The sequence below is a fragment of the Oenanthe melanoleuca genome, chromosome 2 (genome assembly GCF_029582105.1).
Source record: "Oenanthe melanoleuca isolate GR-GAL-2019-014 chromosome 2, OMel1.0, whole genome shotgun sequence".
NCBI lineage: Eukaryota > Metazoa > Chordata > Aves > Passeriformes > Muscicapidae > Oenanthe > Oenanthe melanoleuca.
Genome location: NC_079335.1, coordinates 11,873,821 through 11,884,789, shown reverse-complemented (window position 1 = coordinate 11,884,789; position 10,969 = coordinate 11,873,821). Strand labels below are relative to the sequence as shown.

Sequence of the window (10,969 nt, the reverse complement as noted above, 5' to 3'; positions counted from 1 at the left end):
ACTGGACATGGGAAGATTAGCTATAGGAGGATGCTTACAAGCATCTTCCTGACCAGATTCTTCCACCTTTTCCCACCTCCAGCAGTGTTTTACCTCATGGCTCACCCCTGACTCTTAAGGCAAAAGTCTCCAGGAGCTGTGGGGATGCCTTGTGTTGAAAGCAGCCACGAGACATGTGCCTGTTGGCCCAGGACTGCTCGAGATGTGCTGCTGCTTGCTTTTCTGGGAAAGGGTTCTTGCAACATGAAAGCAGTGCAGGCAAACAAAGAGCTCTGGGGAGAGAAGTGACAGGCAGCAGCTGGAGCCCGTGGGTGACCTGCCGAGTGACAGAGCAGTTGGGCTCCTCGCTACCCTGCTACTATTTTGGAAACATCAATAAACACAAGAGGCCAGATCAATCTCTCAGGGATCCAACACAAACCCTGAGGAGCCCTGTGGACATGGGTGGCACCAGCAGCCTGAGACATGGGCTTGTCCATAAGAACCCTGCTTCGTTTGGACTGTGGGAAATCATTGGATTTAGCCACTGAAAATATCACTAACAATCCACTAATTAGCAGATCTGAGCCCCTATGCAGGTGCAACCTTGCACTGAGGAATTCGTGCTCATTGTGCCATGGAGAATATGACTTCTGCTGGTGGAGCTTTCAAGCAGCTGGAAAAAAGTATGGATGTTTATATTTGTAAAAAGGGATTGTTTTTGCTGCTGTCAATTATTGATGGCTCTCAGGTCAGGCTAAGGAACAATGCCAGGGATAAATTACCCTGTAAGCTATTCATATATGCTCTACCCAATTGTTTCCTTCTCAACTAAAGGATTCACCTCACAATGAACTCCTTGGCATTTGGAAAAAGAGGACTGACAAAGCAATGAACTTAGTGTGCCCATTTATTTATGCAATGACATCTTTCCTACTTTGTCAGGTGTGTTTAATCAAAAAGAAGCAGGAAGTGCATTATAATTATAAACATATTACTGCAGAAGAAAAAGGCTGCCCTTGGAAAGGACTGCATTGTTTGATAAATGGTCACAGTGAAAAAAAACAGGCTTAACCTACGACTCTTTGCTGAGATCAAAGCGAGGTTGCTACCACAGGCTGCCTGTGCAGCAGGACTCAGCTCTGGGTTTGCAGCAAGGCAAGGGGAAAAAAGTTGAAAAGAAAATGCAATCTCTTCCCTTCCTTTTTTTTGCCTGAAACTTTCCCCCTAGTATAAAAAAAAAAAAAAAAAAAAACACTCAAGCATTAAATATTTGCTGTTAAAATTAATAAAATTAGTGATGAACCCAGCTGAGAACACAATAATTAGGGCCATGTCCAAAGCCCCTTGTTGAAACCATGGAGAGACATTGTTTACAACAGGTTCTGCCTTGGGATCTGGATGAGCCAAAGCAAAGATGGAGTTAGGGAATAACCCTGGGAGATTCTGGATGTCCTGCCATCCTGTCTTTCCATGTGATCTTGCCCAAACTTGCAAACATTCCTTATCTGTGACGACAGCTGAACCCCAGTCAGCATTGTGCTGCTGCTTTGAAAAGCAAAATCCTTCTGGGCTCTGAGACCAGGAATGCTGTAGGTAAGATGCAGAAAGGGTTTATTGCCCTTCTCAGCACTGCAAGGCTGAGCCATGGCCCTGCACTTAAATAAATAAAAATACCACCAACAGACAAACTGAAAATTGTCCAGAGGAGAGCAACAAAAATTATCAGAGGTCTACAAAACATGACTTATGAGGAAAGATTGAAAGGGCTGGGTTTGTTTAGTCTACAGACTTTGAAATATCCTCATAAACTAAAAAGATGCAAAAAGATGTAAAAGAAATATGGGGTCTAAAAGGGTAATCGATTGCCCTTTGTCTCTGTGGCATAAGATACAGCAAAGAAGGTAGTATTAAAAGCTCTGATGCCAATAACACCTCAAGTATGTTTCCTGGGGAGGGATCAGAGCATCTCCTGGCAGACTTTCAGTGTTTTGGACAAGTACCATGAGGGACTGGGTAACTCACTGTCCCCTGGAACAGACTGGGTTCAGCCATGTGGTCCCATGGTTTCCATGATCTAGTGTGTCAGGGCACCTGAGAACAAGGCCTTGGAGGTAATGAACTTTTAGAGCAGTCCCTGATTTGAAAAAATGTGGCAAGTGCTCAACCCTTCTAGAAGTTTCAATATGAAATCTTTTTTAAAAGCCTCTTTTCCATGCCTTCTATGGTTATTAAATTAAGAGCAACAAATTCCCACCTTTTCATGGGGTCATCATTGTATTTGTAAAGAACCTTGCTGCTCTCCCATGGGGGATTCCCCATCTAGGTGAGTACTCAAATGAATATTTAGATTTAGATGATCAGACCTCTGAAAAAGTATGTAAAAGTGTATCAGGTAGTGACAGCCTTGCAGATCCTGCTCTGAAAAGTCCCCTCCTGACAATGGAGAAAGAGGCACCTTGGCCAACCCTTGCTAGGAGTGCTTTTACAACAGTAGAGCAGTGGGGATGATATTAGGTACTGGTCTAGGTGGTGGTCAGCACCTGATTAGAAAGGCAACATCCTTTCTCCCCACAGCACTCAGAGCTGAATATCCCATCCTGTAACTGTGTGTGCTGCTCCCTACCCATGACTGAACAACTTTGCTATTCCTTGTCTGTCTGGGAAAGGCTCAACACTGTTCTTTGATTTCAACCCCTCTTCTTCAGAGAGCCCCAAAAACCTTCTCAGAGTTTGCATCAAAATCTGCCACAAGACAAAAGCCTATTAGAAACCAGGTTTTGAATTTCATGCCCAGCAATCCCAAATTCCCTGAATTATGGGCATGAGGTGAGAAGTTTGTGAAGGGAAGGAGCACAGGGCTGCAGCCAAAGCAGAGCTGGCCATAGACCTTGGCATCTCCAAGGACCTGGGGGCAAAGTGAGGGCTCCCCAAGAGATGGGGGAAAGATGTTGTGCTCAATCCTGCTGCAGCCCTGCCTCTTTTTTGCCCTCCCCAGTTCCTGCCCAGCTGTGCAAGGTACTGCTTGGTCCCATGTGAACACAAAGAAAATCACTAGTTATATGATACGGGAATTAAAAAAAAAGTTTGCTTCTCAGTGTAAACCAATGACTGTGGCAGTGGTTTGCAAACATGGGATTATGGCCCCAAGTCAACTTTTTTTTCCCTCAGTTTTGGGTACAGTCACGAGCCTGGCAGGAATCTGTGTTAGTTAAAATGCATGGCAACAACTGGAGTCTCCCGGAGTTCAGGGCTGAGTGGGATCACAACAGGATGGAGTTTGGGAAGGCAGCACTGCAGGGTTAGGAATAAACATCTCCCTGGGGCAGACTTTCCATAATTGGCCATGACAAGGCTTCTTTTTCCAGAGAGCTGGAGCTGGTCTGCGTGGAAGCAAGGATGAATCACTGCTCCAGCTCAGTTTGGCAAGTGCCATGATTTAGTTCTGCTTTGCACAGGGAGGAGATGATGATATAGACTGAAAGACAGAAGAGAAGTCTAGCCAAAGGCTTCTGAGCTGGGAGAGGAGTTTGAGTTCCCACTCATTTTTCACAGGTTTACTCAGATCCTTAGAAGGAAACCCTGGCAATACCCACTGGTGCAAAAACAATTCCCTTTATCAACAAAGGGAGGGAACAATGGGTACTCCTGAACACAAAGCTCATGCAAACAATAATAGCCCTTTTATTTTGCATTGTTAAACCAGCAGTTGTTACTAAATACTTCCTTCCAGCCCTCTACTTTGTTAACTATTTCTGTCACTCATCTGCTCAATTTATGGGAGGGATCTTGGTGTCTGGAGCTGGTTTTCTGCAATGTGGTGGTGACCACATGGCTGTGCAGCCTCTTGTGAAGAGGAAGGTTGAGCACGGTTTCCTCATGCCATCCTGTACCCTTTGAAAAGTCCCACTTTCTTTCAAATATGAAGAAAATGGGGTGTTGTTTCTGCCATCCTTGCTCTGGATCGTGGTCATCTCTAAAGCTCCTTGCTATCTCAGCAATTTTACCAAGCCCAGTGACCTAACAGCAGTTCACAGCCTGTTCAGTGTCTGATGATTAATCCCCTCCCTTTAAAAGTATGCACTTAGTGGCAGAACCCCACGAAAATATTGGTGGAGCCAGAGCTATTTTGCCAAGTGGCAGATTTAGACTTGCTCTTCTTGGAAAGCTGGCTTCCTGTCACTGGCATTGTCTCATGGGCTTTTTTCCAGTGGTTTGGAGAGAGGAGAAAGGGAAAAAGAAATTGTTCCTCCCAAATACCTCTTCTCTTTTACATCCCCTTTCCTCCATGTGTCCTTTCTGCTATTCTACATTTCAGGAACTCCATCAGCCAAAGTCATCCTAACTAACTCCACTGCTATTCCTCATGCAAAAAGAGAAGGAACATCCCTGCAAAATAAGATCCCTTGAAAAGAAGATGCAGACAATCTTAATTTCCAACCCATCTTCTCCTGATCCTTCAGAGGGCAGACAGATGGAACAAAAGTCTTCCCTGCATTGTGGAAGAGTGTTAGCTCAGAAAAGTCAAATCTGCTTCTTGTTGCAATATGAGAGTTCAGATCAAAGCATCAGTCTTTTGCCAATTTCTAATTAGCTGTTAGGAACATTAAAGTTTTATTTCTTATGAGCTGACTACCACAGCGAACTCAGGCAGCTGCACCTAGGCTGGCTACAAGGCTGGGGCTTGGGGCTTTCATTTCTAACACTCCCACCACTGGAAATGGAAAGCTTGGTCAGCAATGAGCAGCACAGGGCTGTGGCAGGCAGCTGAGTTTGCATGACAGCAAAAATCTTACTTTCCCTGGAGATACCAGCATCCCTCTTCACTTTTAAAGTCTGTGCAAGGACAAATCCCACTCTGGGTTCTTACCCAGTATCTTTGTCCTGTTTCCTCTTGAGATGCTGGGTAAGGCCTCCAGACTGGATTCAGCAGCACCACATGCAATGTCAGCCAGGTGAATACAGTGTGAGCCCAAAGCTCGTGACCTTTCTGGCATAGGGTCTGGGGAGGACTGACACTGCTGGTGCCTTCAAGGTCAGGACTTTGTGTGACCCCATGAAGATTCCCCATGTGCTCTCTGCAGAGTGAGGGGGGTCCTTTCTGGGAAGAAAAGCACAAAATATCAAGGAAGTACCAAAAGTCATTCAGAGAAGGTTAGAACAGGGGACACACTGGAGTGTAAGGCACCCATGGTCAAAGAGTTTGTGAGGCAGTTTTCCCATTGGTGTCCATATGTCAGTCTCTGGATCATAGCAGTCCAAGGAATCCAGGTCCTTGATGACATTGTCTGAGGTGAGGCATCGTCCTCCTGTGACATACAGCTTGTTCTTGATGACAGCAGCCCCATGATGCATTCGTCTGTCCTTCATGTCTGCACATTTAACAAACTTGTTGCCTTTTGTATCATAAGCAATTATTCTCCGGGTGTACCCTGAATGCAAAGCCAGAGGTGGAAGAGACAGATGGGAATTAAGTGCTTATAGCCAGCAGAAGGAATAAGAATAATAATAATAAAAATTTCATGCTGGTCTTCAATAAAGCCTATTGTAGTAGTATATAATTTGGCAGAATTAAGACATCTAAACTAAGAAGTGATGATGTGTCACAGGAATGCCTGTCTGTCTATCCTCCTTTCCTGTCTCACAGCACCTTGGCAGTCAAGGTTTGATAAGCACCATAAAGCCCATTGGATCAGGCAACCAATCTGTCAAACACAGTTGGAGCTTGCAGTTACCTGCATATGCCTTCAAACATCTGAAAATATTCTTTTTACCAAGAGAGCTTCACTGGGAAATACAGAAACCTACGGCACATGTGATAGGGCTTGTTGGGTTGGAGTTGTAGCTGTCTGCTGGCTGGAGCTGGGCATGCAATAGCATGGTGCCACCAGTGCTCACTGCCCCCCTAAAGCCCTTGGCACCACATCTGTGCTGGCCACCGTGCCAGTGACCCAGGGGACAGCCCTCTGAGGGCTGGTATAACCTCACATCAGCTGGGAGGTAAGGGCTGGCAGGAGGCCATTGCCCTGGAGCAGTGGAGGAGTGGAAGCCTCGTGCCCAGCAGTACCTTACCCATGTAGGAAAACAGGAGTGTGGTCTGAGGTAAGGGCAGTCTGCCACACAGGAGCCTGACAGTCTTGGACCTTTGGACTCACCTCTCCCCTCTCGCTGCAAAGGGTAGCAGAGGCTCTCCCTGAGGGCTGACACCACCTTGAAGTCCTGTGCAGTTTGGGTTCAATGCTCTGTTTTGCTTTGCTTTAATATGTGTCTCATTTTTCCTTAAATAATTCGACACATGCTTCCCCCTTGCAGTCTGTGGTCAGGAAGAGCCATTATGGGCTGTAGAGGGCCAAATTATCAATGACATGATACACCCAACTGCCATGGGCAGAGGCTGGTCCTCAGGTTGAAGAAGACACTGAGAAGTTTCCTCTTTCCAAGTGTTTTGCACTCCTTTTGGAATATCTCACAATTACCCCCAGGAGGCAGCTAAGACCAGCACCTCATAGACCCACCCATCCTGACAAGCCATCCATGGTCCTGTGGAAACAGTGCTTTCCATTCTTCCAAGTGGAGCAGACAGGGAGGACCAGGCTGTGAGTCAGCAGTGGAGGTTCAGGACCCCCATGCTCCTGGCTGCCTCCCAAAAACAGTAACATGCACTGGCTTTTCCTGTTTCCTCCAGCCAAGTAGTGCTGCTTGGGGTAAGAAAGTTCCTCAAGGAGAATTTATCTCTGCTTCAATTGGCTTCCTAAACAGGAAGGCTGGGAAAACCCTCAGGATCTGAGCAGAAGGAGGGAGAGGGAAGGTGAAACAGAGCCCTTACCACCTACGATGATAATCTGGTCTCCAATCACAACAGCTGGTGCACAGACATTCTTCACTACTCTGGTCTCCATACGAAACCACATATTCCTGGACACATGGTAAACCTAACAAAAAAATAAAGATATTCATGCAGATGTTTATGTTTCATTTTAACTGACATCTGTAATTACAGAGGAACTTCTGGGTTTTATTTTGCCCTAATAAATACAATCCTCTGGCTCAAACTGCTGGAAATCTGAGAATGTGCCCACTTTTTTCCCTAATATGTCCCCTTGGAAAGCATTCTGAATCCCCAAGATTATCTGAGGAGATGCTAGCACAAGCACTAAAGCAGTGTATCTGCCATATGAAGGCTTCTTGCATGGCCATTAAATCACTGTAACCAGTTCTCCCAAAGGGCAAGCTGATTCATTTCATTTTCCAGTAATTCTGTGTATTCCTTATTAGCCTTAGCAATTTCCTGGGCAAACAAACTTCAGCTTCACCTAGCTCTGCTGGCAGCCACTGTGTTTGCCCAGCTGCTATATTTATGCTGGTGACTGGTATGCACTCAGACTGGCAAAGGGACTCAGAGTGGTATCTAAGTCATCAATTTATGTGAGAAAAAGAGCTGTTGCCAGATGATGATCATTCAGTCATCTGCATCTGGGTGACACAAACTTTTATGTCATGTTATCTGCTTCTGAATACAGCAAATATCACCAGGCATCCCCCCACTAATTGATAAATACATTTCCTTCCCCCGATAATTAAGTACCGTTATAAATCGTTGCTCATGCCCTGGTTGCCATTTCAGCTTAAAGATCCTTCTCAGTTAAAGCACCTCAAACAGTGAAAAACACTCATGGGAAAAGAAACATTACGATGTTGCTAAAGCATCAAATCAGATAAGAAAAAATTTAATGTATTTTTTCCTCCTAATAGAGTGTAACAGCTGAAAGCAGGCAGAGAGCCAGCAACATGTGGCAGGAGCCACATTTTTAACACAACTGCTTATCTGAAATGACTGCCAGTTTGAGTTCTGGCCCTTTGATGGGTGAGTATCTAATCGCTCTAACGATCACGGGCGTTCGCCTTTGCTGCGAGCGAGCAGGTGCACGGCTGAGACCCAGCTCAGCGCCAAGTGGAAAGCACTGATTTTGGTGAGATTGGTACAGGCACAAAGCCAGGCAGGGGAAGCTGCTGCTGCCTGCCATGGCATTACTTGCTCTGGCCCTCGTGCCCACCAGTGGCACCCAAAGCAGTGCCTCGGGGCTGCTGCCTGAAAAACATCCAAAAGGCCAAATGGAAGAGCTGCAATGTTCCTTGAGGCCATGGATCAACTCATCCTGCCTCTTGCTGCAACACACAATGAAGTTTTTTGAGTGGTTTGATTTCCTCATGAAGGTAATGGGCTGCTGAATATCTTAGAAGAAATTGCCTACAATAAACAGGACTGACTATTACCTGGATAAGCCGAACAGGGTTTTGCATTATATCTTCTCCCCCAAAGAGGTAAACCCTCTGATCTTTGGCAGCAATAGCAGGGTGAAGGACAGCAACAGGCATGTTTGCCATACTCTCACAGGTGTTGTAGACACTATCGTATCTTTCCACAGAATTCAGGATTTCCTGGTTTTCACCAATTCCACCGAATGATAAAATATAATTTTTATATGCCAGGCTTCTGTGGGAGTAACGTGGAACTAGCATGTGCTCAATCAACCTCCACTGATTGAGTTTGAGGGAGTAAATGTAAATATTACCACTGACCAGACTTTTCTTATTGCTAACAGGCATCCCTCCGAGCACAAAAATATTGCTGTGTAAACTCACTGCAGAGGCTTTGTAGAGGCGCATGGGGAGTTTGGCCAGGCTCAGCCATTGGTTCGTCTTGTCATCATACAGCAGGACATCCCTTGTCTGCTGGCTGTCCTTCCTGCCACCAATGATGATGAGGAACTCTTGGTTGGAGTAGCGGCGAGGAACGTGCATCATGGGTTTGATGTCAGGAGTGTTGGTGCTGTACAAGGAAAACATGTGTCTCCGGGCTGACTCCAGGATGCTCCTGCAAGTGGGTGAGGACTGAACAAGCGAGTCATTAGCAATGAAATGGAAGAGGAAAGTTGGATGGACGTACTGAAGTCGGACCTTCTTGAACAACTCTTGGATGTAGCCTTGTCGTGCCTGGAGGTCATGCCGGATCCAGACCATCAGTGCCTCAAAGACCTGCTCCTCCTCCCCACAGAGCTCATCATCCCCAAGGTAATCGATGAGCTCCATGGGACAGAGGTCCTTCAGGTCCTCAGAAGAGGCCACCACAGGAAAACATTTCAAAGCCATGGCCCTGGCTTTCTTATTCAGGCTTTGGCAGTTCAAGACTTTTGCCAGTCTGATCATGCTCAGGCAGTTGTCAGGAGTCAGCTTGTCTTGGAGGTAGGCAGAGCAGGCCTCAAACAGCTTAGTGTACTGCAGCATGGATGCAGTCTCCAAGAGGCACAAGACGTTCTCAGTGGATATTAGAATCTCCCCAGTGTAAACATAAAGGATAATCTGATCCAAAATATCAGCGTCGATGCCCTTCAGAATGACTTTAGGCTGGTGACTCTCCCTGAAGTTGTTACAGAACATTGCCTTGAAGTATGGACTGCTGGAAGCCAGCACGTTTCGGTGGCAGGGGATTTCACAGCCCCCGGAGCAGAGGGTAACATCGGTCAGCAGCCTGCTCTGCCGCAGAGCATTCAGCTGCTTCAGCAGCTCAGAGGAGAAGTCCTGGTCTTTGAAGCGGAACTCTTCAGTGGATCCCTCTTCCATAGCAAAATACAACAGATGAATTCTGGACTTGGCAGAAGAAAACCCCAAATTCTTAGCAGCTTTTATTGAAATATCAAGCTCCAAGGGAACAAATCAGGACTTTGATGTTGCTGTAAATATCCGTTCACTATTGCACATAAAAATGGAACATGGTTTAAGAACAGTGGGAAAATAATAAAGAAGCCAGAAGGTCGCTAAGACCCTTTAAAACTTTCATAAAGTTATCAGATAGGTTGCAACTCTGAGGTCAGCACTGCCTGTGCTGTTGGCAAGAAGCAAAAGCACACTGAAGTTATCTCACTGATTTTGGATTAAAGCTGGAGGGCTGAAGCAATTGGTTTGTCCATTTCCATCATGTTGAATAAATGCACTTAGACATTTATTCACTGTTTTAAAGTATTAGCAGTTTAGTAGCTTGTGCCTCTTTCCTCTAGAGTTAGTCACTCCCAAAGAATGCAAATCTGGCAGAGCTGAACTCTGCAGCAGGGCAAACAGAACCCTAGAGACTGGGAATCTGCATTAAAAGTTATTTATTAACTCTGCTTAGCTGTGTTTTTTTTTATGTTAATCAGACACACAATGACTAAATTAAGTGCCAGGCAGAACAATATGATGAGTATCTACGGTCATGGCTTAAACTGCTCAACCTGCAGTGGAACCGAAGGGTAGAAGCGTTTACCTTCTGTTGTCCTTCACTGCATTCACTTACTCTCTGTCGTTTATTCTCTGCTGAGTTTTTCCATAGCTAGAGCCTGGACAAAAACCTACAACCCCCCGGGAGGTTTCTCTCAGGAGGTGGGTGATTCATAGAGGGTGATTTCTGGCCGTGTTTTGCCGCAGAGAGTCTCGCTCTGCGCGCAGGAGCGCGGGCATTGTGTACATTCCTGCGCTAAGAATAGGCGCACACGGGCTCCGCGCTCTTATCGCATGTGACGCCGCCGCCGCCTTTTGCAATGACCTGGCTGGTTCTGAGCATGCCCCAGTGGTGTTTTTCTGGCAAATGTTTACTTATAATAAATAGACACGGAGAGGAAAGTTCACTTATAAAAGTCCTGGCTGTGCGTTTGGAAACAGTGGCAGGACGCTGTCCTGAAGTGCCTGGGAACTCTAGAAGCCTGTAAACAGTCTGCAATGCCTCGCTCTGCGCTGTCACCGTCATTGCACGGCGAAAGGCGGAGACAGAAGGGCTTCGAGGGACTCCAGCGGGACGGACCGCGTCTCCACCTTATGGAGAGATCTGGGGAGCATCAGCCTGCTGCAGTGTGATGGGGATGCTGATGCACTGGGACCCCTGCATCCAGCACTGCCCCAAGGTGGGCAGGGAAAGCCCAGCTACCTCCACCAAGCAGAAAGTGCAGTTCACTCTTGG

The 10,969-nt window shown here is 46.3% G+C and overlaps 1 protein-coding gene across 5 annotated transcripts; it reads right to left on the bottom strand.

Annotated features, from left to right (window-relative positions):
- Nucleotides 1–3,741: 3,741 nt before the first annotated feature.
- KLHL38 (kelch like family member 38) lies at nt 3,742–10,454 on the bottom strand. 5 transcript variants are annotated; one of them, XM_056482753.1, is made up of 4 exons: nt 10,280–10,454; nt 8,254–9,727; nt 6,806–6,911; nt 3,742–5,411 (listed from the first exon to the last, which is right to left on the bottom strand). In XM_056482753.1, the coding sequence occupies exons 2-4, from the start codon at nt 9,598–9,600 to the stop codon at nt 5,125–5,127; spliced, it is 1,740 nt and encodes a 579-aa protein (XP_056338728.1). In that variant the 5' UTR covers nt 9,601–9,727; nt 10,280–10,454; the 3' UTR covers nt 3,742–5,124. The 5 variants fall into 5 exon arrangements, with proteins under 5 accessions (XP_056338728.1, XP_056338730.1, XP_056338729.1 ...); XM_056482754.1 differs by having other exon boundaries at nt 3,906–5,411; nt 8,623–9,727; XM_056482752.1 differs by having other exon boundaries at nt 3,906–5,411; nt 10,310–10,454.
- Nucleotides 10,455–10,969: the final 515 nt, after the last annotated feature.